This window comes from Natrix helvetica, assembly GCF_964273705.1.
Source record: "Natrix helvetica genome assembly, chromosome: 1".
Taxonomy (NCBI): Eukaryota; Metazoa; Chordata; class Lepidosauria; order Squamata; family Natricidae; genus Natrix; species Natrix helvetica.
Genome location: NC_138548.1, coordinates 198,995,877 through 199,023,460, shown reverse-complemented (window position 1 = coordinate 199,023,460; position 27,584 = coordinate 198,995,877). Strand labels below are relative to the sequence as shown.

The 27,584-nt window shown below is 43.8% G+C and overlaps 1 protein-coding gene across 3 annotated transcripts in view; it reads right to left on the bottom strand.

The window, feature by feature from the left end:
- The window catches only part of LOC309402009 (intercellular adhesion molecule 3-like), a 64,906-nt gene that overhangs the window by 8,302 nt on the left and 29,020 nt on the right, over positions 1–27,584 (bottom strand). Inside the window, exons 1-8 of one of the 3 annotated variants that reach the window (XM_081971465.1) lie at positions 26,165–26,493; positions 25,619–25,882; positions 23,703–24,020; positions 23,178–23,456; positions 21,823–22,098; positions 18,864–19,106; positions 15,842–16,084; positions 11,911–12,735 (exon numbers count right to left, since the gene is read on the bottom strand). The exons of 1 other annotated variant lie outside the window; for it this stretch is intronic. In XM_081971465.1, the coding sequence (XP_081827591.1) occupies positions 12,551–12,735; positions 15,842–16,084; positions 18,864–19,106; positions 21,823–22,098; positions 23,178–23,456; positions 23,703–24,020; positions 25,619–25,882; positions 26,165–26,222 (1,866 nt within the window). In that variant the 5' untranslated portion in view covers positions 26,223–26,493 and the 3' untranslated portion in view covers positions 11,911–12,550. Of the gene's footprint in view, positions 1–11,910; positions 12,736–15,841; positions 16,085–18,863; positions 19,107–21,822; positions 22,099–23,177; positions 23,457–23,702; positions 24,021–25,618; positions 25,883–26,164; positions 26,494–27,584 lie in introns of those variants that run through there. One more of the 3 variants, XM_081971464.1, reaches the window with a different exon arrangement.

The window sequence follows — 27,584 nt, the reverse complement described above, 5'->3', positions numbered from 1 at the left end:
ACTGATGGTGAGCAATGAGATTTAATTTTAAAGTATTAAGTCTATTCATCATCCAGAATCACTTTGGTACCATGTGCAGCCACATAAATATAAACATATAAATTACAGGCATTAATGAATGTGGAAGCAGGCCATACGGTTTTAATTTGTTTATTCAAGTCACTCTGTTAGGGTTGAGGAAGAAGATATTGTGGGGGGAAAAACACCCTACCTTTTTCAAAAGCCCAGGAGCCCAAAGCAGCGAGGAAAAAGACGAAAGACCGCTGCATGCTGATCGAGGCGAAACTCGAACCCAGAGAAAGGCTTCTGCTCGGGAGGCGGTCCGAATGTAGCCAAGTGGAAATTGAAATGGAGCAATTTGGAACCCTGGTTGCTGCCGCTTAGATCCACACACAGTCCGGCGCCTGAGTCCTTTTTGCCCGACTAGAAGCCTTGCTCCTCTTTTTATAAATGTTCCGGGAAACGCCCCCTTTCCCCAGGCAGGAGGTCACGGAAAATCCCTCACCGATCTTTTATTTCGCCCCAAGCACCTCACCCTCCGCGTGCGGCTGGAGAAAGTTCCAGCCCTTATGACACGCTCCCGCGCGGCACTTCTCCGCCCCCGTCAGGACCATCAACACGGATGACTTAAAGACCGGAGTTTATTTGCTTGTGTGTTTATTTAGACCAGGGGTCTCCAACCTTGGCAACTTTAAGACTTGTGGACTTCAACTTCCAGAACTCTGAGAGTTGAAGTCCACAAGTCTTAAAGTTGCCAAGGTTGGAGACCCCTGATTTAGACTCTAGAGCGGTATACAAGTAAAAACGTTTAAACACCCACACCTACACTCCCACGTGTGTGTGTGTGTGTGTGTGTGTGTGTGTGTGTGTGTATTATAAAAAGTCAAGGATGGATTAAACATTAATATTGAAAGTTAATGAAAAACCGGGAGGCGGGCTTTCAGAGCGATAATCAGCCCCACGAAGATGGACGAACTGTGCTCGGCTCGAGCCCCGAGCTCCAAGCCCTTTTCCTAAGAAGGAATTCCAGAGATCACCCAGATTTTTTACCTGCAAAAGAGAGATGGGAGGTATCTGTAGATTGCCTTAAAACCTGGCAATTGGGTCTGTGCACTTACTGTCAAAATGAGTTGATCCTAAGAAAAACGAAAGTTTTACATTTCAGGCCCTCCTTCATTTCTGAGTTGGTGATACAACTTTCCATAAATCTTATCCTGATTCACCACCACTTCCTGTTTGACCCAGCATAAAGGCTTTCCACCAAATATTTGCTGAATGCATAGCCACCTCCTCAACCCAACCCTGGTGTTGTGGCCCAGCAGTGGCGGGCTGAGCTGTTGGTGGACAGCTCAGACCATTATGACCATTATGGGACTGCTCTGGAGGATGAGGAAGACTCTGGAGGGTGTTTGGAGTCAGAGCAGGAACTAGAGAATCCTGTTGTCCACCAGGTGTCATCTGAGTCAGGGAGCAGTGAGGAGGAACAGGGCAGGTTGTCCTTGATGTGCTATGCATAGAATTGATAAGAGAAAGGAACAGCTGTGGAGAAGACGTCATAGAAGAAAGTAAGGACAGCTGGTTAAGGACAGCCTCCCAAAGAGTTTATAGGTGGAGCGATGGGAGGGGAATCTTTGCAGGAAACAACAGTCCATTATACAAGCCGTTGCGGAAGCATTCTGTAAGTTTTAATCTTGGGTTATTGAAGATAACTTTCTAGGCTCCTAGCCAAGGGTTGGCTTTATCTATGTAATTAGTCGTGGCAGACAGCAATGCCTGGGTCTGCATATTCATTGGAATCACGGGACAGAACACCTGGTCCATTAACCAGGCAGCCTGAGCCTGTAGCTTCTTGCTCCATTGCAGAAGATTTCCCCCCACCCAGTCTGTCTTGCTGGATTGAGAAGTCTGTAGTGAATTGTTTCATAGAAAATTTGGGGTAAGGCCTCACCCTTCTCCCATTGGCTACCTGAGGCTATAGTGGCCAGGCCTCCAACCTTGCCCCCTCCCACTACCTACTTCTTGCTGGCCTCTGATTTTGAAAGCTGTCTGTGCCAAAAAGCCACCTCTCCCATTTCTTTGACTCATGGGTGGTAGGAGGGGAAGTGGTCTTTGAAATGAGAGTTCACGGGAAGAGAGAAGATTGGAGGTAAGTCTTTTGCTGTCGGCTTCCCCAAATTTCTCAGAACTGGAGACGCACAGCAGGCCGACTTCCCTTTTCCTGCCACTTATGAGCAGCAGGAGCAGCAGGAAAAAATGTGGCAAAGTAGGAATTTGCACTACCAAGAACTGGCACCAAAAATATACTTGCTTCTTTCTCAGGCAAGACTTGCTTAACTGCAAGGGTGTCAACTGCTGATATGCTTCCCCTATAAATATAGTGGACACCATTTCCCTCATGGACTTCCAAGAAAAAGTAAACTATAAGTTTAGAATGATGTTGTGATGGAAGCTTATGCACACATATGTAATGTCACAACCGTGTACAGAAAGGGCAAAGTTGTACAATACAATGGACATTTCATTCCTCTTGCAAATTGGGTGATTGTCCCTATTCTCTCTCTCTCTCTCTCTCTCTCTCTCTCTCTCTCTCTCTCTCTCTCTCTCTCTCTCTCCCTCCCTCCCTCCCTCCCTCCCTCTCTCTCCCTCCCTCCATCTCCTTCCTCTCTCTTGGGGAGGAGCTAATCCCTGTTTCAAGGCAGTTTTAAAGCATGAGAAGATTGTACCACTATGCACTTAGCCCAGTGATTTGATGCCTAGTGTCTGCTTTTTTTTTTTTTTTTTTTTACTGGTGGAGCAGGTGATCAAAATGTCCAGCAGCAGCAGCAGCAGCTTCAGCAATCCTTCCAGTCACCATAAAAACTACTTTCTATGTTGTCCCAAAGATGATCTTTCAGGAGGGAACTGGATTTTCTTGATTTTTTCTTTTGAAGACATTTCATTTCTCATCCAAGAAGCTTCTTCAGCTCTGACAGGACAGTGGGGAATGGAAGGATTTACATTCCTTGCAGACAGCTGGACTTTTGGCTATACAATTTGGGATGAATACCCTTTGAATGGTGTGGGAGTAGGAATGGATTTCCAGAGCGGGGGGGGGGGGGAAATCGCACATGCAGGAACTAGGAGCACTTCTTGGGTGACCGTGAGGACACAGAGTAAACCTCCAAGTGGCCTCAATGACTCTCTAAAAGAATGCAAATGACCAGCTGTCTGCAAGGAATATAAATCCTTCCATTCCCCACTCTCCTGTCAGAGCTGAAGAAGCTTCTTGAATGAGAAGCGAAATGTCTTCCAAAGAAAAAAACAAAGTCCAGTTGCCTCCTGAAAAAGCATCTTTGGAACAACCATGACCTGGGCTTGCTTCTAGGTTTCTAGAGCTTTATTTATTTATATGACTGCCTATCTCACAAATGTGACTCCAGGCAGCTAATAAAATGTTGAAACAACAAAAACAACATTATTAAAATATAAAACACCAAAATGGCAATTGAGGATAAACTCAGAAAAGAGAATTGACAATGACATGAGCATTTAGCCTCCCATCCATTTTCCAGATTTGTCTGCCAATGCTTCCCGCTTTGAAGTTTTTAAGATTATTCTCACACATGATACTGTAACTTTTAAAAATAAAATAAAATAAGGAGCAGCATAATTAATAACTGGTTTATTATTTGGTGTTGGAGAAAACAATTGTGAAAGCTGTAGAATCCCAGGTGCGACCATGTGAATTATTTCTGAACTGGAGTTTCTGCCTTGCATTTCATTTATTTCTCACTTCTCTCAGTTTTTTCCTAAGTGAAGAAAATGAAAACAGTTTGAAAAATAGATTTACATTAGCGAAGTTGCAAGAATATATGAAGGGTCAATCCATGGCGAATCTTAACAGAGTACCAATAGTTTACAAAACCTAAGGCCCATATCCTTGAATCTCTAGAGTAGCAGTTTATAAATCTCTGTCTCTCTTTTTTAAAAATCGGTTGCTGCATGGGGTGTTTGTGTGTCAGGAAAGGAGTCACCTTTCCCCTTTAAAGACATGTGAACAGAGCAATCTGAGCTGCAGAAATCAGGATGACCACAGGATGGCAGCAAAGAGTTAAGGTTTCTGTAGGTCCTTGCTGTCCTCTTGTGATTGTTCAAGATTTTTGCAGCCTAGATATGGTAGCCCATATTAATGATTTATTAATATACTGTATATAATTTTTAAAATTATAGGGGGTGAGAGGGAGAGAAGGCAGGAGATTTGGGTCTTCTGTCATAGACGTTAAACTGTAGAGCTACACTTAGGGCAGGGAGATAGTGAAAGAAAAATACATGCTTTTTTCCTTATTTTTTCTTATTTTTTCTAAGGACTTGCTACCTAGGTGAAACAGATATAAATTGCTTTTACCTTTTAACGCTCTTCTAAATACTGATATGTATAAGTGCTTGACAAATCAAAGTCAGATAGGCAGAGTCCAAACATGCCTTTTATAATGTTTTTCTGCTCTATAGCATCTATAGCATCTCTGATCAAATTAACTTATCAAAAATTGCTGCTCTGGATCTCCGCCTGCTAGCCTTCATATTCAAATCATAGTCTAGGGTTAGCCTGACATGGCAGCAAATCTGGTCATGGTTTGCTCTTGTATATAAAAAAGGCTCAAGCCACTTCCAAGGAATGTGCAGTATGGACATTAATCTCATTCCCATTTCCCACTAAAATTATGTTTTATCAGGCTCCTTCTTGTCTTGTTTTCGTGCTTTCCGTGCTTTGTCCCATGATAGCTAAGAGAATGCCAGTTTTCGGAATGGAAAGAAAATGTGCCTTTTGAACCCCTCAGACTGCCACTAATGCTAGGCATGAAGCCACGTTCCTTCAACGACACCCTCTGTCACCATCCCCGGGGTGCAGAAATCCAGGATGGAAGCGTGATTTGTTGTGAGATGGGGAGAATCAATAGATCTGATTAATCTCAGAGAGGCACCAAACCAGTGGGAGAAACACAGAGGTTTCCTTTCTTACCTTGAGTAACAGCCCAGGCTCCTACACACTGTTCCCTCTAAGGTGCGCGCCTGCATGGCCGCGCACGTGCCTAGAGTATGCCGCGCAGTAATTTCTAACTGCCGCGCAGCACCAGCGTCGCGTATTTGGTGTGGACACACGGTCTCCAGCCAGCTCCAGCTAAACGCAGTTCATTGCCGCCTGACTTGTGACTTCAGGATTCTCCTTAATCAGTGTAGGTCAGAAATAAAAAAGGGAAAGGGGCACTTCAAAACAAGCGCCCCTTTCCCTTTTTTCTTTTTGACCCACAATGATTAGGGAGGATCCTGAAGTCGGGCGGGGACGAGAAGCGAGGAGGCAGAAAAAGAAACAGAGGCTAAGGAGCTTCCCCCCGCCCCCTCCCAGCAAAATCTAACCGGGGAGCCGGGCGGGCAGTAGCAAATTAGCCGATCACGCCGCGTGATCGGTTAATTTGCTACTGGCCACGCGGCGTGATCGGCTAATTTGCTACTGCCCGCCCGGCTCCCTGCCACCTGATGGATCAGGCAATCAAACACCTCCTCGACATTCAGGCGGTGGAGTTGGTTCCGCGGTTGGAAAGGGGACTGGGCCACTACTCCAACCTGTTTGTGGTCCCGAAGAGTTCGGGGGGTTGGCAAGCGATTCTGGACCTCAAACGTCTGAACCGATTCTTGGTGTACAGACGGTTCAAAATGTCTTCCCTCAAGTCTATCCTTCAGGGCATCGGTAGATCTCACGGAGGCCTTCCTCCACATCCTGATCTTCCCGTCTCACCGCAGGTTCTTACGGTTCTTACACGGGAACCAGCATTACCAGTACAGGGCTCTTCCGTTTGGCCTGGCCTCGGCTCCCCGCGCCTTTATGAAGGTGCTGGCAGCACTGGCGGCTCACCGTTGGGCCATTCTGGTAAGACTTCAGTGTTACCTGGACGATGTCTTAGTTCAGGCAGGGTCCCTCCCTCAGGCACTCTTGGACCTTCAGCTCACCATAAGGACTCTTCAGCATCTGGGGTTCTCAGTCAATTTCCCCAAGAGCCATCTGTCCCCATCCACTCGCATCCTTCATCTGGGGAAAGTGATAGACTGGATGGAGGGGGTTGTTAGCCTGTCACAGGAGCGACAGGACGGATTGCGCCAGTTAGTGGAAAAGGTCCGGGTAAGTCGGTCCTTTTCTGTCCTCATGTTATCACAGTTGCTGGGCAAGATGGTGTCGTGCATAGGGATGGTTCCATGGGCCAGACTCCATCTTCGCCCGTTACAGTGGGAGCTCATACCGTTCCAGAGGGGGCGGATGAGCAACTCCCTCCGTGCTCTCCGCCTCCCGGCGGGGGTTCAAACATCTTTGCGTTGGTGGGTGTCTCTGGCCATCCAGAGGGGCTGTTCCTTCTGGGAGCCGGACAGAGTGACCATCACCACAGACGCGAGCCCCTTCGGGTGGGGTGCCCTGGTGGGCTCCCACCTGGCTCAGGGCAGGTGGACTCAGACAGACCTCCATCACAATATAAATTGGTTAGAACTGAAGGCGGCCCTGCTCGCCCTCCATCACTACCGGTCCTTGGTGGAGGGCCGGCATGTTCTTCTCCTGATGGACAATGTGGCCACCAAGGCCCACATCAATCGTCAGGGGGGGACGTGGTCTCAAGCACTCTGGCTAGAGGCTCTACGCCTGGGCGCCTGGGGGGAGAAACACCTGCTGTCATTAGTCTCGGAGCACATCTCCGGCCTCTCCAACCACCAGGCGGACTGGCTGAGTCGAGCTACTCTGGACAATGGTGAGTGGCAGATCCATCCGGACATCTTCCGGAGGATATGTCAGAGATTCGGCACTCCCCTGGTGGATCTCTTCGCGGCTCCTTCGAACGCACATTTGCCCCGGGTTTTCACTTGCTTTCAGTCTCGGGGGGCGGAGGGGACAGATGCTCTCAGGAGCAGGTGGCCAGCGGGCCTCCTGTACGCCTTTCCCCCGAATCCACTCATCCCGGGGGTTCTCAGGAAGGTGGTGGCAGAGAAGGCTCTGGTCATAGTGGTGGCCCCCTTTTGGCCCAGGAGACCTTGGTTCGCAGATCTCACCCAACTATTGGTGGCTCCCCCGTGGAGGATTCCACGGGAGGAGGTGTTCTTGTGCCAAGGGGTCCTGGTTCATCCAGAGCCCCAGTGGCTGCATCTGACCGTATGGTTGTTGAATGGGGACTGCTGAGGGCGGCAAATCTATCCTCTGGGGTCATCAGTACCATCGAGGCCTCAAGGCGCCCCTCTATGAACCGGATATACAATTCGACCGGGGAAGCGTTTGTGAGGTGGTGCACCCCCCATCAGATTTCTCCGACTAGGGCCACCATCCCTAATGTTTTAGACTTCTTGCAGAAGGGCTTGGAAGACGGACTGTCACACAACACCTTGCGGCGCCAGGTGGCTGCTCTCTCATCGGTTCTGGGGGGTGTGGGGTCTACCTCGTTGTCTCATGTTCCCCTGATCAGGAAGTTTCTTAAGGGGGCAGCTAACCTCCGGCCTCCCCCCGTTCACAGGTTTCCCACGTGGGACCTGCCACTGGTTCTCAGGGCTCTGACGGGGGCTCCATTCGAGCCGCTCAGGTCGGTTCATCTCAGGTTCTTGTCCCCTAAGGTGGTTTTTCTTGTAGCGATTATCTCCGCCCGGCGTATCTCGGAGCTGGGTGCCTTGTCATCCAAAGATGATCTTTGCCACTTTCATGCAGATAGGGTGGTTCTTCGGCTTGACCCCACATTCCTCCCGAAGGTGAACACCCCCTTTCACAGGGCTCAGGAGGTTGTTCTGCCGGATTTTTGTCTAGGGCCGTCTTCGGATAGGGAACGGCTCTGGCACTGTCTGGATGTTCGTCGGGCCTTACGCATTTATCTCCAACGGACAGCGGAGCTCCGTCGGTCGGAGGCGTTGTTTGTTTCTTTTCAGCCTAGGACCTTGGGTGCTGGGGTCTCCTCAGCCACCATTGGCCGTTGGCTTTGCCAAGCAATCAAGGAAGCGTATGGGGCGGTGTGGCGTCCCGCTCCTTCAGGTATTACGGCCCATTCCACTAGAAGTGCCGTGACCACGGTGGCGTGGGCCACTAGGGCCCCCCTCGAAGACATTTGTCGGGCCGCCACTTGGGTGTCCCCGACTCCTTTCATCAGACATTATCGTCTGGATTTGTTCGCTTCGGCGGATGCCTCCTTTGGTCGAAGGGTGTTGCAGAGGGTGGTAGCAGATACTCCCCTTGGGCCATAGTAGGTGGTTACATTATCCCTCCCTTGGGACTGGGCTTTGGTATGTCCCACACGTGACCACTCCCTCTCTTCCACTGGAAAAAGAATGTTGGTCTTACCTGAACGTGTCTTTTCTGGGGAAGAGAGGGAGTGGTCACGACCCGCCCTATTCTTGGTTGTTAGGGCCAAGGGGAGCCCAGGGTCCCCCTGGGGGGGGAGGTTGTGTTGTTTGTTGTTTATTGTTCCAGTTCTGCTGTTCGCCTTCGAGGAAACTGGGAAGGAAAGGAAGGCAGGAGTATTTAAGCGTTTGCTCTCAGTCTTTGGACCAATCAGGCTATGAGAATACCCACACGTGACCACTCCCTCTCTTCCCCAGAAAAGACACGTTCAGGTAAGACCAACGTTCTATTTAGCTGATAAGGGCCACTTGTACAAACTAACATTGCAAACATGACACTGTTCCTTATATGGCCAAAGGCTCATAATTACTCTGTTCACCAATGCAATATGTTCCAGTTGTGTCTCCAAAATAATATTTTTTGGCCTTTTTTTCTTTTTCATGAAGCTAAAAAGCTTGCAGTAGTTCTTTCCAAACATCCAGTTTATTTTCCTCTTCTTCTCAGGATTATAAGGTAAGGGTACATAAGAAAAGGTCTAAGCCTACAGAATAACAGAGCTGGAGTTGACCTTGGAGGTGACCTTCTAGTCCAACCCTCTGCTCTAGCAGGAGATCCCATACCATTTCAGACAAGTGGCTGTCCAGTCTCTTCTTAAAAGCCTCCAGTAATGGATCACCCACAACCTCTGGAGGCAAGTCTGATTAGTTGTTCTAACTGTTAGGAAATTTCTCCTCAGTTCTAGGTTGAATCACTCCTTAATTCGTTCCCACTCATTGCTTCTTGTCCAGCCCACTGGTGCTTTGGAAAATAGGTTGATCCTCTCTTCTTTACGGCAGCCCCTCAAATATGGGAACATTGCTATCATATCATTCCTAGTGCTTCTTTTCTCTAGTCTACTATGCCCAGTTCCTGCAACCGTTGTTCATATGTTTTAGCCTCCAGCCCCCTAATCATCTTTGTTGCTCTTCTCTGCACTCTTTCCAAAGTCTCAACCTTTTTTTTAATATTGTGGTGATCCGAATTGAGGCAATATTCCAAGTGTGATCTTACCAAGCCATTATAAATTGTTACTAACACTTTGCATTATCTTGATTCTATCCTTCTGTTAATGCACCCTAGGATTGCATCGACTGTTTTTGGCAGATGCAGCACACGACTGGTTCATATTTAAGTGATTGCCAACTAGGACTTTGAAATCCTTTTCACAGTCACTACTATTAAACCAGGTATCACCTATTTTATACCCATGATTTGGGGTTTTCTTAGAAAACCTTACTTTTGTCACTCTTGAGAGAAAAGCTTGTGAGGGAGCTGGGAGAGTTCAATGTATGTTTCCACTCTGCAATCTCCAGTCTGAGGTACAGACTTTAAGTGGAATGCTGGACACTGTTCCTGGGCCTACCACTGGGAACCAGTGTGCTCCATCTGCTTTCTTGTGGCTTCCTTCCCCCTCCCAAGGCCTGGCATTTAATAATTAAAGGACTTCAAGGGTAAAAAAGGAAGGAAGGAAAGAAGGACAGTCACTCATTTTTTATGGGCTGGACATATGTGCTCATATAATCATGTCCCTTTCATTCTCCAAGGGGAAATGAATGGCCAAAAGGTCAGTCTGTTCCTGCCTGGTCCTTCAAGGCATCTCACTTTCATTAATCTATTCTTTCGTGCACATATCTTTTCTGCCACAAATGCATTTCTTTCTGCCGATGAGAGCCCTTCAACACAAGTGATTGCACTTACTTTTTCTCACAAAAGAACTCTAAAATCAGCGGTTCTCAGCCTTCTGTATCTTAAGGTCCATTATTCGTTCTTTCTAGGACTGGGTCCCAGAGTAATAGAAACAAAAAGACTTCATCTCCTCCCTCCTGAAATAGGTATTATATACCTATATGTAAAACACTCATATGTTGACAGATATTCTGTGGTCATATTTGTCATTCATAGTCATTTGAGGGCTTGAAGTTTCAATGAAACTTAGCAATGAACTAAGTTGTTAACTAATGAAAGTTAGCAATGAACATGAGTTGCGTACGGATACTTTGGGTTTACTTCTAAGTCTCATCTGCAGCTTGCAGGCAACCAATTCAGAACTATTGTTCTACCCCTGGCCAGTGCCAGGATGCCAATGAAAGCATCCCCAAAGAAGGCTATCAAGTGCTTAAGAATACACTATAGAAAAATTAAATCTTCTTCCTCAAGACACTTTCTTCTACCAGGTCACCATAAAGTAGGACTTAGAGTAGGATCTCCTCAACAAAATCAAGAAGCAATGGTAGAATGCACCTTTGCGGTTGCATGCTTTCACTGAGGCTTTTACAAATGCTCTTACTCAGAAATGCCTAGATGGCTCAGCCCAAGAGAATTGGGGAAAGTTTTGAAGGAAAAAAGTGACAATGGCAGACTAAGAAGAACAGCCTGTTTTATTGATTGGGGGCGTGTGGAGTTGATTTTCCTTTTTACTCAGTTATAAAAAACAGAATGATCTTTTTTCTCCCCCATGGTCTTTATTTAGGTTGTACTATTTCTGGTATAAGAATGTGTATCACGACAGAACTTCTGCTGATAGCAGAGCAGAAACATTGCCCTTAACATTTCTCCTATTTTTCTGGGAACATAACTCATTTAATATAGCATGCAGGGAACATTTCCCTTCTATTATGCACTATTTTAAATATATATTAACTTTATTCTTTAGCTTTTTAATCATTTTTATTATTTCCATACCATTATTTTCTTCTCCCAATAATAAAGCACATGTGTAAAACCAAGAGCTACATGATAAGGTTAGAAGACCTGCTGGGTTGTGAAACTACCACTGGGAGAGGCTGGTCCTGAATTCATTGTACCTCAGAGATTTCTTTCCAGCATTCGGAAATATGACTTAGAGTTATGGAATGTGGCATCTTGATAATCATGAATTCACATACTAGTATTTAAAAATAGAAAAAGGCTCTAACTTTCTGGCATGTGCTGTGAAAATTTGTAAGTGCAAAAACAGCAAGGAGTTTTTGAGCACGCCGACTAGCAGTCTGAAGACATAATGAAAACTCCTTAATTGCACAACACATGGACAGACTTACCTATAGTTCCCACTAGGAAACTATGAGCATCCTAAAGCAAGCTAAGTCCAGAAAATTCTAGAGAATTCCTGGAAGTCTGGCACTCAGACAAATCCACCATTAGCGGACATAGAGTGAAAAATAACATCTATATTTCATTTAAAAGAGACAATTAAAAAGCTAAACAGGAAGCAAAAAAAGACTCCTCACCAGCAATCAAGACCCAGATAAGCAGAGCTTAATACCAGGATTAATACCAGACCAACCAACAAGCAGTAAACAATATTACAGTAAAGGAACTATGAACCCAAACAAACAGTAAAGAACAGCCTAATTAAGGAACTACCAAAAACACTCCCATCATTATGATAGGCAGGCCACCCATATATAAACAGAGAGCAAACTCCAGTGCCTTTTAGCACTGATGATGTTACTCAGTTGGGTAATGAAATGTCTGTAAGAAAACATCCAAGCTCAGAGAGCACAAAGCATTAAATAATTTTACTATGCCACTTATGATTATGGTATTATTTTCAATTTAATGGCAAGAGGAGAAATCTGGCTGATGCTTTAAACTCTACAACTGAGTTGTCCATTATTGCAAGAAAAGCCCAAGCTGGTGTGAACCATTCTCTTCCTAGTGGTTCTGAGTGGTTTCCCAGTATGCCTCCTCCTGGAGGTCACCCAAAGCCTTTTAAGACCACCTCTTGTTCCTGATTGCCTTTTCAAGGGAAAGTCTGAATGACCACTTAGATGGTAGAGGAGATCTTCAGTAAAAATAAAATAAAAAACAGGAGGCATAAGCAGAGATGTCACCATCATTCACCCTTCCAAAGTCCCAAGACAAAGGCCAGTTGGATCATTGCCCATCCAATGCTCAGGAGCTGAAGAACAGTTTGCCATATCTCTTCTTTCACATCATGGAGAAAATCTATCAATGTGGCCCCTAATCTTTGATTGGGAGCCACCTGGAGATCATTGAAAGATAGCCAGCTACACGTGTTTTAAATAAATAAATATAAATAAATAATGACTTGATGGCATGTAATTAACATCCTCTTCCTTTGCAGCTAAGTAGTGTGATGAACACTGAACACAGCTACAGTCTTGCTGGCATTGGGACAAGTGGTTCTTCAGTTTGTAGTAAACACAGATCTGCTTAGACATTTACTTTGCCATTCAGGCATTTTTGCTCCATTGAGTTTTGAGCAGTTTGCTTCCCTTGCAGTCGGTAGATCCCAATATTTTGATTATAGCTTATCCAATAAGCTATACCAGCCACAAGAGCAATAAACGCCACCACAGCAACTATATAGCCAATGATATGGCCAATGGACTGAGGAGCTGCAAAAGGGGAAAAAATGAATGCATTAAAATTTAGCATTGAATAGGTCCATAGCATTACAGTTCTACCAACTAGGCAGTAATAGTAGCAGTTATTTTTCAGGCATGGTACATAATAATAAAATACAACTTTTAACAATTTGGTACAATAATACAGTACATTCAATAATATAGTACATTCCAATCTGAGAACACAAACTATAAGGCCTCTCTAAGATAATGGCCTATAGCAGGAGTGTCAAACTCAAGTCTCAGGGGCTGCTTAGATGTGGCCCAAGAGGCCATACTGGAAACAGGAAATGATCAGCCTTTGGTGCCTCTGCCTGAGAAAAAGAAGCTCAAGAGGACCGCTGGCAGTCCTCCTGAGCTCCACTTTTGCTGGGAGAGGGTCGTAGGAAGTCATCACAGCCGAAAATGGAACTCAAGAGCCCATTTTCACTGGAAGAATGCTTGGGCCACCATAGGTGCCCCTGTCATGAGTGATTTTGAGCTAGCCACGCTCATCATGGCCCTCCGAGGTCAAATACAATCCTGATGTGGCCCTCAACAAAATTGAATTTGACACCCCTGGCCTATAGCATGTAAAACCATCATGGGGGACTTATATTTGAATCACAATAAGAATTCTGCACAAGGAGTTAATGCTTAAGCCAACATCAAAGGTTCATTAAGATAAAAATATTTGAAACTTGCTGGATACCCATGCTCCACTATGAAACTATGTGATTGGGCTTGATAAATCGACACTTACACCTTGAAAATTAATGAGTAGTTACAATCGGCTTCTCCCCTTATCTCTGTCTGGCTTGCCCCACAGAGGCCTCTCCTATCCCCTTCTCTCCCTTAGTCTAACTCCTTAGCATCAGAGCATTTTTCAGGTTGGGATGGGGAGTAGAATGTCTCAACTCCCAGCCCACAGGCCAGATGAGTCACACATTGGCCATGTCCATGCCAATGCCCAAGTGGTAGTTCGAACAGAGTTCTTTTCAGGTGGGGAGGGGGAGTAGAACATCTAACTCCTTAGCATCAGAGCGTGTTAATAATAATATAAAAAATACTAATGATCTGATTGTAATTTTGAAAAATCCTTTCTTAGCAGGCATCTAGATGCCAAGAGGAACATACGTGCCAAATTTCAAGTTTGTAGCTTTACGATTCTGGAGATTTTATGATGCTGCGTGAGTGTTATTTCACTTTTATATAGAGAGATTTTGAAAAAACAGACAGATGAAAGTTGGTTCCAGAGAACTGGCACTGGATGGGAGAAAAGTAATATTGAGTGTGTATAAGGCCAGTGTATAAGGTGTATAACACCTTCAATTTAAACTTGTACCTTGAATAAACATCAGCCAATGTAGGGATTAGAGGTAGATTAAACAATGTGCAAAATGGTGTGAATTCTGGAAATGGATCAGGTAATAAAGAGAAATCCATACTGCTGCAGTCATCCAGACATGAGATGGTTGACTGTTTTGCCATCTTGATGGCGGGGAACAGTGGATCCTACAATCATTGATTAAATTAACACTACAAATGGGGATGGTTTTATTGAGGAAGATCTTTAAGGAAAGTCACTCATTAATTTGGAGTCACCACTGAGGAAGCCAACAGCTAGAAATAAAAAAAAAATAACCCTTAGAAAATGGAAAAGAAAGATCAGGAAGAAATACAGCAGTCTCTGTCTTGTTCATGTTTGCTTTCTCATGGTAAGAATCTATGCAGCCCTACAAATGCATTTAGAAGAAGATGCTAATACTATATCAACTAGAATAGAGCCAGAGGAACACACCTGGATTTTGCCTGCATACCTTAAAATTGAAAATAAGCTTAAAAGGACCCAGAAGAGATAGAGTAAAAGAAAAAAGAGAGAGAAACTGAATCCTAAAGAATGAGATAGAATCATTCCACATAATAGAGAAAGAAAACTGAGACAAATAGGTGTGAAATCAATATCAGTTCGGATATTACTAAGGGAACTCACTTAGGAAAATAATATAGATGATTCAAGGAAACAAATATAGCAGATAAATGGGGTAATAGTAGCACTGAGCATATTTGGTTTGCATTGGCCACCCGGAGATTGAGTATAATGTGTCTAAGACATCTTGGTAGAATGAAAACTTCTTACATGAAAACTCCATTGAAGCAAGCATGTGAAACTGAGGAGGAAATTGAAAGATATATTCTCCAAGGAGTTTTGATAGGGATGGAAGAAAAGACAATGGGCAAAAGTGGGAATGTATGAAAGGACTAAGAGATAGGGTTTTTTTCCCAATAGAGGATGCAGAAAGACATGTTTCAGGGTGTCTAATAAATAAGCAGAGAGCTACAGTACCTGCCAGCAGATGAAAAAAAGCAGAAAAAAGGAGGGATAAATACAGGGAAGAGAGAAATGAATGGAATAACTGATGGTATATATGTGATGATTGAAAGGGAAGACTTTCACTTTGCTAAATGATATCTGTGAAAAATTCCAGTAGTTGATCCTGGAAGACATTTCTTTCAAGAATTATACAGCAAGAATATGTCATCGCTCTCCTATCCCTGTCTCTGCCTTCCAAACCTCTACTGAGTCTCCCAATTTCATACTGTTTAATTTTATTAATGCAAAATATTTCCCAACATGTCTAGTCCTTCCAGGAAATATTTCTTTGCTATATGAAGATGTTGAAGCAGGTGTATTAAAATGGAAATGAATATATAAAAGCTTAACCCAATCATGTTAGCTAAAGATGACTAAAGATGAAATTCAACAATAGGTGAAGATACAAGTTGGAGAAGTAGATATAAAGATAATGGCAAATTATTGGAGGGCAATTGAATGAGCAGGATGCTGGCATAGGAGACTACCTTCAAGTCCCTCCCTCTCTCTAAATCCTTATTAAACAGAGTCTCTTCACAATGAATCTTGGCTTAGCACCAGAACCATTTCGAATTTTTCTTGACTGGGCTATAGCTGTGATGGCCAGAATTTGTATAAGTTTGTTTCACTGGGTTATTTAATGACTCACTACTTGACAAATAAAGTTAAATGCAGATTTGGCTGGTAGTTACAAGAAGTAACACTGTGGTCATTCTTGTTCTTTAGGTCAAGGAGTTAACTTACATTCAACGTGTACGGTCACATCTCTAACATCAAAACCATACTGATTAGTAGCATTGCACTTATATGTGCCATCATGCTCTCTCTGGACTAGCTGTGGTTCCCCAATGTTATAAGGTCTCCCATCTTTCCAGCACTGAACAGTTGGTGTGGGGTTTCCCAAGGCCAAGCAGATAAGTGTTGCCGTACTTCCCTCCTTCCAATTCCATGTCTGGGGACAGCTGGAATTATCCATTTGGGGCCCGTCTAGAAAGGAGAAAGAAATGTGGTTAGTTTCACTGGTAATAATGGATGTAATGAAGCAATTATGCATTGCAAAACTGCAGAAGCATTGGTGATAATCCATTGCAGTTTATACAATGTTCATTGTCAATGGATCCTGGAATCTATAAGGATACCACCAGGATCCTCTACAGGAGGAAATTTGGCCTCCAAAGGCAGAATTTAGCAACTAGTGTCAAAGTTTGGGAATCCCGAGTCTAATTTGCACAGACCCCCATCTTACAGATACTTTGTACATATCTTTATTTGCTTCCACTAGCTGCAAGATCCCCTTTTCCTAAAGACATCTGCCCATCGTACCTACCAAGACTACAAAGCTGGGGGGTAGGTGGTTTTTGTTTGTTTGTTTAACTTGTCTATGGTTTTTCCAAATTGAATACTCAGAGGTGGGTTCCTACTGGTTCGGACCAGTTTGGCTGAACCGGTAGTGATTTGCTGGCCTGGGTCACTGGAACCAGCAATGACCCGGGCATGCCACACCTACTAATTGGTTCCCCGGTCGGCGCGGCATGTTTCCCCCCCTTTTTTAAAATGTTCTGTACATGCACATACCTATTTATGGGCAACTGAACACGTGTGCGGATTGTGTGTCAGCCTCGCACGCGAGCAAAACAAGCGTGAACGCACAAAATTGCACAGATACCGAACCAGCAGTAATCCCGGCAGCCACCCACCCCTGGGAATACTCAACATGAATTTTGTATGGTTCTCTTTGGCCTATTAAGTAGTTGCTTTGGGCAAATGGAGGAACTAGCACAAGGGAAAAGGATCAATCACTGTTTTTAGTTTTTTCTTAAATTATGGAACATTTGAGTATTACTCTTCTTATATTATATCAGAATAAAATAGAAATTGTGCAAATTTAGCAAATCTTTTAAGGGCTGCTTCCAACACCTCTCTAAAACAGCAGATGCTCAGGATCCCATTCTGGATCAGGAGCCTATCAATAGTCTTTGACTTAGAATCATTTATTCAGCCACTGCTTGAAATTAGTCTGGTTCTGAACAAAGGAACATACCACCTGTATTCGGTCTGGACTTTGCAGGGCCCTTATGTTCATGTGATGAAAATGTGTGTGCCTGGCAGTCCACCTTCCCTTACAACCAACCACAGGGACACAGCAACTGCCCCCACCTGCCTATTTTCCTCCTCACATCCCGGCCTGGTGGTGCCAGAGACTTGGGCCTGCTTTCTACCCCATCACACTTTGCTTCACTTATCTCTTCTGAAGATTTCCTTTTCCAAAAGAGTGACCAGCCAATGCAACATGTGCTTCCTATAGAGACCACTTTGCACCATTTGGAAAATCCTACCCTTCTCAGAGATCACAAGAATGGCACCACTTCCAGAAAGGCATGATGCAGCCTTCGCATGACATCAGTTGGGGGTTCTTTCAAAAAGGAGCTCTTCAGAAGAGGTAAGTGGATCAAGGTATCATAGGGCAGAGAGGAGTCCCAAGGCCTGTGGGACCCGGCAGGATGGAAAGCAGACCCAAGACTGTGATATATTACTGATAGGGCAGGAAGCTGTGTATGGGTGTCTTAGGGGGTAGATCATGTCTGAACTGAGGGATACTGCAATGTGAGCCTGGGCTTGCACATGGCCTCCCCAGGACCTCTACCACAACCTGAGGCAGCCCATACTCTCTTTAATGACCACAATGAGGTAATAGTAGCACTGAGCATATGTGGTTTGCGTTGGCCACCCGGAGATTGAGTATAATGTGTCTAAGACATCTTGGTAAAATGAAAACTCCTTACATGAAAACTCCATTGAAGCAAGCATGTGAAACTGAGGAGGAAATTGAAAGATATATTCTCCAAGGAGTTTTGATAGGGATGGAAGAAAAGACAATGGGCAAAAGTGGGAATGTATGAAAGGACTAAGAGATAGGGTTTTTTTTTCCAATAGAGGATGCAGAAAGACATCTTTCAGGGTGTCTAATAAATAAGCAGAGAGCTACAGTACCTGCCAGCAGATGAAAAAAAGCAGAAAAAAGGAGGGATAAATACAGAGAAGAGAGAAATGAATGGAATAACTGATGGTATATATGTGATGATTGAAAGGGAAGACTTTCACTTTGCTAAATGATATCTGTGAAAAATTCCAGTAGTTGATCCTGGAAGACATTTCTTTCAAGAATTATACAGCAAGAGTATGTCATCGTTCTCCTATCCCTGTCTCTGCCTTCCAAACCTCTACTGAGTCTCCCAATTTCATACTGTTTAATTTTATTAATGCAAAATATTTCCCAACATGTCTAGTCCTTCCAGGAAATATTTCTTTGCTATATGAAGATGTTGAAGCAGGTGTATTAAAATGGAAATGAATATATAAAAGCTTAACCCAATCATGTTAGCTAAAGATAACTAAAGATGAAATTCAACAATAGGTGAAGATACAAGTTGGAGAAGTAGATATAAAGATAATGGCAAATTATTGGAGGGCAATTGAATGAGCAGGATGCTGGCATAGGAGACTACTTTCAAGTCCCTCCCTCTCTCTAAACCCTTCTTAAACAGAGTCTCTTCACAATGAATCTTGGCTTAGCACCAGAACCATTTCAAATTTTTATTGACTGGGCTATAGCTGTGATGGCCAGAATTTGTATAAGTTTGTTTCACTGGGTTACAGACTTAATGACTCACTACTTGACAAATAAAGTTAAATGCAGATTTGGCTGGTAGTTACAAGACGTGACACTGTGGTCATTCTTGTTCTTTAGGTCAAGGAGTTAACTTACATTCAACGTGGATGGTCACATCTCTAACATGAAAACCATACTGATTAATTGCACTGCACTGATATACGCCATCATGCTCTCTCTGGATCAGCTGTGGTTCCCCAATGTTATAAGGTCTCCCATCTTTCCAGCACTCAACAGTTGGTGTGGGGTTTCCCAAGGCCGAGCAGATAAGTGTTGCCGTACTTCCCTCCTTCCAACTCCATGTCTGGGGACAGCTGGAATCATCCATTTGGGGCCCGTCTAGAAAGGAGAAAGAAATGTGGTTACTTTCACTGGTAATAATGGATGTAATGAAGCAATTATGCATTGCAAAACTGCAGAAGCATTGATGATAATCCATTGCAGTTTATACAATGTTCATTGTCAATGGATCCTGGAATCTATAAGGATACTACCATGATCCTCTACAGGAGGAAATTTGGCCTCCAAAGGCAGAATTTAGCAACTAGTGTCAAAATTTGGGAATCCAAATTTTGGGGGGGAAGGTGTTTTTGGTTTCTTGGTTTAACTCGTCTATGATTTTTCCAAATTGAATACTTAGAGGGGGGTTCCTACCGGTTCGGACCAGTTCGGCTGAACCGGTAGTGATTTGCCGGCCTGGTCACTGGAACCAGCAATGACCCGGGCATGCCACACCTACCAATTGGTTCCCTGGTTCCCTGGTTCCCTGGCATGTTTCCCCCCCCCCTTTTTTAAATGTTCTGTACATGCACATACCTATTTATGGGCAACTGAACACGTGTGTGGATTGTGTGTAAGCCCCGCACGCGAGCAAAACAAGTGTGAACGCACAAAATTGCACACATACCGAACCAGCAGTAATGCCGGCAGCCACCCACCCCTGGGAATACTCAACATGAATTTTGTATGGTTCTCTTTGGCCTATTAAGTAGTTGCTTTGGGCAAATGGAGGAACTAGCACAAGGGAAAAGGATCAATCACTGTTTTTAGTTTTTTCTTAAATTATGGAACATTTGAGCATCACTCTTCTTATATTATATCAGAATAAAATAGAAATTGTGCAAATTTATCAAATCTTTTAAGGGCTGCTTCCAACACCTCTCTAAAACAGCAGATGCTCAGGATCCCATTCTGGATCAAGAGCCTATCAATAGTCTTTGACTTAGAATCATTTATTCAGCCACTGCTTGAAATTAGGATGGTTCTGAACAAAGGAAGATACGACCTGTATTCGGTCTGGACTTTGCAGGGCCCTTATGTTCATGTGATGAAAATGTGTGTGCCTGGCAGTCCACCTTCCCTTACATCCAACCACAGGGACACAGCAACTGCCCCCACCTGCCTATTTTCCTCCTCACATCCCGGCCTGGTGGTGCCAGAGACTTGGGCCTGCTTTCTACCCCATCACACTTTGCTTCACTTATCTCTTGTGGAGATTTCTTTTTCCAAAAGAGTGACCAGCCAATGCAACATGTGCTTCCTATAGAGACCACCTTGCACCATTTGGAAAATCCTACCCTTCTCAGAGATCACAAGAATGGCACCACTTCCAGAAAGGCATGATGCAGCCTTCGCATGACATCAGTTGCGGGTTCTTTCAAAAAGGAGCTCTTCAGAAGAGGTAAGTGGATCAAGGTATCATAGGGCAGAGAGGAGTCCCAAGGCCTGTGGGACCCGGCAGGATGGAAAGCAGACCCAAGACTGTGGTATATTACTGATAGGGCAGGAAGCTGTGTATGGGTGTCTTAGGGGGTAGATCATGTCTGAACTGAGGGATACTGCAATGTGGGCCTGGGCTTGCACAGGGCCTCCCCAGGACCTCTACCACAACCTGAGGCAGCCCATACTCTCTTTAATGACCACAATGGGAAAAGCCAGGAATGTGGTCACTGAGCTAGGCGGTACATGGGTGCCTCTCTTAATGACCACAACAATCCATGCCCATAATTCAGGGCTACATTTTGGCTGTTAGGTCAAGAACTACCTGTATTCCTGGTACGAGGGGATTCATTTTGTGCAAATATAAGACCCCATGCATCAAGGAAGTCAAAGTATACCACATCTCCAGCCTGGTATACACTTCACAGAAGCAAGTAACTCCTCTTTCACACAACCTGAATAGATTTAAGTAACCAGTTGAGAACATAAAGGGGTATATGGACCTCCAAGAGTACTGAGCAAAATCAGAAAATATATTACTGATGTTGTTTAAAAACATAAATAGTACCACAATGGGACATATTGCTTTGGATGTCAGAGATTAATCCTCCTAACGGCATCAAACCTACTAATCTATTTGCTCCTTTGTTAGCCAGCCTTGCATTGGGTTTCCAACCTAGTTCATGGGAATAACTCAACCAAATAACTAATATACATCTTCTTCAACTCTAATTAGAACAATAAAATTTGCTTCTTCATAAATTAGCTGGGAGGTCCATTTGCTTTGAAACATCATCCCCCCTGAAGACATGGCTCTTCCACTTGGCCTGGGGATCTGGGAACAGGGATATGGAGCTACTGAAGTAACTGTATTGTTAGGGAAACGGAGTGTGCTCTCCCGTGTATTTTTAATGTATTTTCATAGTTTTTAATGATTTCTCTTGTAGTTTTTATTACTTAGTTATATTTTGTGGGTGTGTATTTGTTAAATCTATATAGCCACCCAGACTCATAGAATTAAGATATGTGGCGATATAAATTTAACAAATAAACAACAACAACTTCTAAGTACATCACTATGTTCTTGGACGCTAGGTGAGTTCCTATACGAAAGGAACCACTGAGTGATGGAAGCATCTACTCGTATGATCCTCCTATTCTCCCTTCTGGGGTGCAGAGGCCTGGAATTACATAACGCTATGCAATGGTCCCCGATTTCCAAAGTTCATCCTAGCTGTAAAATGTGCTACCAGACTATTTGAAGTAAAGATTCAGATTCAGAGATTACCGAATTTCTAGGAATAGAACACGAGGTGTATTTTTTTTTCCAACTCACAGAAGACGGTAAGTTTCTGAGACATGCTTCTTTCCTTGGTGTGCCCATCAACGGTCAGGGTTACTTGGCAGATGAATTCCTGCTCATTATCCTCTTGCCGAGCGATCACTGCATGCTGCAGGAAATCTACGTTGCCGGATGCTAATATTTTGGCAGCATCCCTGATCTGCATTTTAAAACCAGGGGAAGCACTGCCATAAGCGCTACATGTGATGTTCACTGTTTGACCGGCGATAGCTTCTGAACTGCCAATTTGCAAGATGGGCTTTGGTAAAGCTGTGAGGGAATAGAGCAGAGCAGTGATAATGCACTTAGATGGTTATAAAATGATTAATAAAAACAGTTAAAACAAATGCTGGCTAAAGGCTATCTCTCTCCCCCTCCTGTCCTAGATATGAAGTCATTAAGGATAAAGGAGCCCAAAGTCCATCTACAACCATAGAAGTTCAGTGAAGGACTTTCACCTCCACACTCCCTTTCAGTCCACATTCATCTCAGAGAAGAAAAACTTCCCTGTTTTAGAAGTAGCATAATTGAACTGACTGGATACCAGATGTTCCAAAGAAGTTAAATGGATGAGAGTAGCTGTTTCTTTTAAATTCTGCATTCTCTATTTGGTTAAGACATGTGGACCTCTTCAAATAAATAAAGGTAAGGGTAAAGGTTCCCCTCGAACATATGTGCTAGTCATTCCTGACTCTAAGGGGCGGTGCTCATCTCCGTTTCATAGCTGAAGAGCCAGCGCCGTCCGAAGATGTCTCCGTTGTCATGTGACCGGCATGACTAAGTGCCAAAGACGCATGGAATGCTGTTACCTATTTTTCTACTTGCATTTTTACATGCTTTCGAACTGCTAGGTTGGCAGAAGCTGGGACAAGTAATGGGAGCTCACTCCTTTTAAGCGGCACTAGGGATTTGAACCACCAAACTCCTGACCTTTCTGATTGACAAGCTCAGCATCTTAGACACTGAGCCATTGCGTCAAATACCGTGTGTCAAAATGCAGTAAAAACGAAACAACCATAAGTTGTAATGGCCTTACGTCTAATGGCTTTAGGTCAGATCTAAGCTCTGTATATATTTAATCTGAATAAGAATATTTTGGGGTTCATCCTAAAATAGTTGTTCTTGCATCTCAATGAAAATAGACCAGGGACGAGTCACTTATCCCTCCAATTCCAATGGTTTCAAAGGGCTCTCTCTCAAGCTACTTAAACTGATCCAACCCATTATTGAAGTTTTGTTTTTCAAAATAAAATCAATCTAACTTCTAACTTATTTTCGGTTTGTTCAAACAGATGGAAGACAACTCTTGTAATACTCTCTGTGTTGATAATTACAGATATGAGACTCACCAAACACATTCACCATCTTTGTCACAATTTTGGTCACTGGCCCCAGAGACACCATGCAGAGCAACTCATGATCTCCAACTGAGGAAGAGGCTATCACAGCCTGGGCACTTGCCAAGTCCCCCATCACAGTGGTGTTGAAGCTCAGAGATTTCCCTGCAAACCACAGATCAAACCTGGCCTCTTCGGCTGGGGAAATCTCAGGTGCATCACACGTCACTTTCATCAGGGTCTCAGCTTCTAAGAACAGGCCAGCGTGGAGCAGGGGAGCCTTTGCAAAATCTGCCCACAAAGTAAGAGAAATCATATCAGTTATTGCAAAAGAAATCACAGCCACAATAGTACCCTCTCCCTAGCCTCTCAAGGTGTGAGTGCTGTTGCAGCAACTGTAGGGGACATCAAATCTATGCAAACCAAAATCAAAACAGTGGAATAGGTGGACCAACCCCTCCTGTGGAGAATTAGCATTGTCTAGCCACAGGGCACAGTATATCTACATCAGAACTGGAACAATGGATGGGATCTCACCAAAAGTCCTTAATGATATGCCCTGGGAGGTGTTTCTCAGGAGTGATCCTCTTGGTCTCAGATCCAGGGATGTTTGGCAGGTGATTGTCTTGTTGTAGTCATTTTGCTGAGCTATTATGCTATAGTTCACCACAACAGCACCAGCTTCAGGCCGAGTGTGATCCTTAAAGGTCTTTACCAGAAGTTGTTCTTCCTCTTTTAGCAAAGTCACAGTGAGGTCCCGGATGGGGGCTACACCAAAAACCTGGCATATCAAATTATACTGCTTGCCGACTTCCATATCTGGTACTGGATCCAGTTCAATACTCGCTGGAGATTCTGAAATGAAATAAAATGTTCTATATCAGTTTTGTTTGATTAGCATATGCTAGAAGTATAAACAAGCAATGACACGGCTCTTCTGTTATTTATTCTATGGCAATAAAATTATCTCTACCTAAATGTATATTTTCCTGTAGATTTAGTAGATTTTTATACATCTATAAGGGGCAGTGGATGGCATGCCTTAGCTTTCCCAAAAGAAGTCTCTTGTCTCTTGTCATCTGAAAGATCTATTTCTATTTGCTTGCCCTAGGTAGATAATTATTTCCAAATTTTAGCTTAGCTAAATGCCTGCATTTTTGCTACAGGTTAATGTAAGTAATCCTCACCAAAATATAGCTGTCCTTTGTCAATTCCCCAACCCTTAATCACATATTCCCCTGACTATTTCCCCCTAAACATCTTACAATGTAAACTATGCAACCTGTCTTATTTTCCTAAAAGGAATCCAGGGGAGGAGATGAAGAGAAATGTTGAAGTCTTAAAAATCTTGCTCAAGAAAGCCTCCCCTTGTGGCTGGCTTGCCATGGTGTGCCCCTCCTGCTGCCCTGCATAGCAGCTTCATGTATTTCTTCACTGTTTTAACTTTGTTGTATACTGCTCCCACTTTTAGTGAGATGACTCATTCCTGACTCTAAGGGGCGGTGCTCATCTCCGTTTCAAAGCCGAAGAGGCGAAGAAAGTCAGAGAGAAAAGAAAAAATTATTCGCAATTAGCGAAGAAGCTTTACCAGAAAGGGGTGTGGTTTAGATGGTTGATGCCTGAAGGTATGTTAATTTTCTGGGAGGATACTAGAGTTAGAATCAACACAACCATAGAGGCAGAGGCCTTTATGGAAAAAAATAAAGCACTCCTAGATATACCTGATGATCTTACACCCGACATACAAAACACGGGAGCGGCCGGAGCTCTGCGGCCGGGGGGAGAAGGGGCAATACCAAGAAAACTCAGATCACAAAAATGAATAAGGAAATCGGCTTTATACAAATTGATTGAAACTTTTATATGAATTTATATGCTGACAAATTACCACTATGTAATATTGAATTATTTGTTTAAATGAATACTATGAGTACGGGGGGCGGGGATACCCTTCACACATTGTAACTGTCAAAATTTGTAACCTACTCCAATACCCTTTTCCTTATTACTTTAAAAAAAAACACCAATAAAACTTTGTTTAAAAAAAAAAAAGCCTCCCCTTGTGGCTGGCTTGCCATGGTGTGCCCCTCCTGCTGCCCTGCATAGCAGCTTCATGTATTTCTTTACTGTTTTAACTTTGTTGTATACTGCTCCCACTTTTAGTGAGATGGTCAGCTATATAATTTTGATAAAGGAAATAAATCGACTGCAACTGGTGCAGAACAAAACTCTCCTGCATAAGTATCCCAAATTATTCAATAAAACTGTGTTAATTGCTTTTGTTCTGGTTTCTGTTGTCCATTACTCAGTTATTTGATCACTAAAAGTCAACAACAACTAAGGTTTGATTCTACCGGACTAAGTGACTTGTGGCTTTCTGTTGAATTATAACTGAGGGTACTTTAGATGCCCAATATTTTTCATTTGTTATTACAATCATCATGTGAACTTACTGTAAAGAGTAATGTTTGCTTCTGCAATTTTTGTCGAGGAATCCGCATATGTCGCATAGCACAATGTCTTAGTGTTCCAGTCACTGACGGTGAGACGGAAGGCTTTCCAATTGGATCCAGTTCCAATGATTTCTCTACTTAAGGGGGTTTCAAGGCCAATTGTATCTGCTTTAGTACTGGAACTGCAGTTTATCTGAAGTGAACCTCCAAATTGCACCACAGCATTTTCTGGCCAAATTCTTACAATGTTTTCCTCTGCAAATCCTGATTTTAAAAAAAACAAAACCACACACAATTCGCATAAAAATACAGTTACAAAAGAGTGGAAAGAGCTTGAAAGCAATGAGATTTAATTTTAAAGTATTAACTCTATTCATCATCCAGAATCACTTTGGTACCATGTGCAGCCACATAAATATAAACATATAAATTACAGGCATTAATGAATGTGGATGAATAAAGCAGGCCATACAGTTTTAATTTGTTTATTCAAGTCACTCTGTTAGGGTTGAGGAAGAATATATTGTGGGGGGAAAAACACCCTACCTTTTTCAAAAGCCCAGGAGCCCAAAGCAGCGAGGAAAAAGAGGAAACACCGCTGCATGCTGATCGAGGCGAAACTCAAACCCAGAGAAAGGCTTCTGCTCGGGAGGCGGTCCGAATGTAGCCAAGTGGAAATTGAAATGGAGCAATTTGAAACCCTGGTTGCTGCCGCTTAGATCCACACACAGCCCAGCGCCTGAGTCCTTTTTGCCCGACTAGAAGCCTTGCTCCTCTTTTTATAAATGTTCCGGGAAACGCCCCCTTTCCCCAGGCAGGAGGTCACGGAAAAACCCTCACCGATCTTTTCTTTCGCCCCAAGCACCTCACCCTCCGCGTGCGGCTGGGGAAAGTTCCAGCCCTTATGACACGCTCCCGTGGCACTTCTCCGCCCCCGTCAGGACCATCCACACAGATGACTTAAAGACCGGAGTTTATTTGCTTGTGTGTTTATTTAGACCAGGGGTCTCCAACCTTGGCAACTTTAAGACTTGTGGACTTCAACTTCCCGAACTCTGAGAGTTGAAGTCCACAAGTCTTAAAGTTGCCAAGGTTGGAGACCCCTGATTTAGACTCTAGAGAGATATACAAGTAAAAACGTTAAAACACCCACACGCACACACCCACGTGTGTGTGTGTGTGTGTGTGTGTGTTATAAAAAGTCAAGGATGGATTAAACATTAATACTGAAAGTTAATGAAAAACCGGGAGGCGGGCTTTCAGAGCGATAATCAGCCCCACGAAGATGGACGAACTGTGCTCGGCTTGAGCCCCGAGCTCCAAGCCCTTTTCCTAAGAAGGAATTCCAGAAGTGATGGCGGAACAAATGTATTATTAGTGTTAAAGATCTCGCAGCACTTTTTTTTTTTTTGCCTTTCCTTTGCTTGGCCCATCCAGGGCGAGTCAACGATTGATTTAAGAGAGAACTGCAAGAGATCACCCAGATTTTTTACCTGCAAAAGAGAGATGGGAGGTATCTGTAGATTGCCTTAAAACCTGGCAATTGGGTCTGTGCACTTACTGTCAAAATGAGTTGATCCTAAGAAAAATGAAAGTTTTACATTTCAGGCCCTCCTTCATTTCTGAGTTGGTGATACAACTTTCCATAAATCTTACCCTGATTCACCACCACTTCCTGTTTGACCCAGCATAAAGGCTTTCCACCAAATATTTGCTGAATGCATAGCCACCTCCTCGACCCAGCCCTGGTGTTGTGGCCCAGCAGTGGTGGGCTGAGCTGTTGGTGGACAGCTCAGACCATTATGACCATTATGGGACTGCTCTGGAGGATGAGGAAGACTCTGGAGGGTGTTTGGAGTCAGAGCAGGAACTAGAGAATCCTGTTGTCCACCAGGTGTCATCTGAGTCAGGGAGCAGTGAGGAGAAACAGAGGCAGGTTGTCCTTGATGTGCTATGCATAGAATTG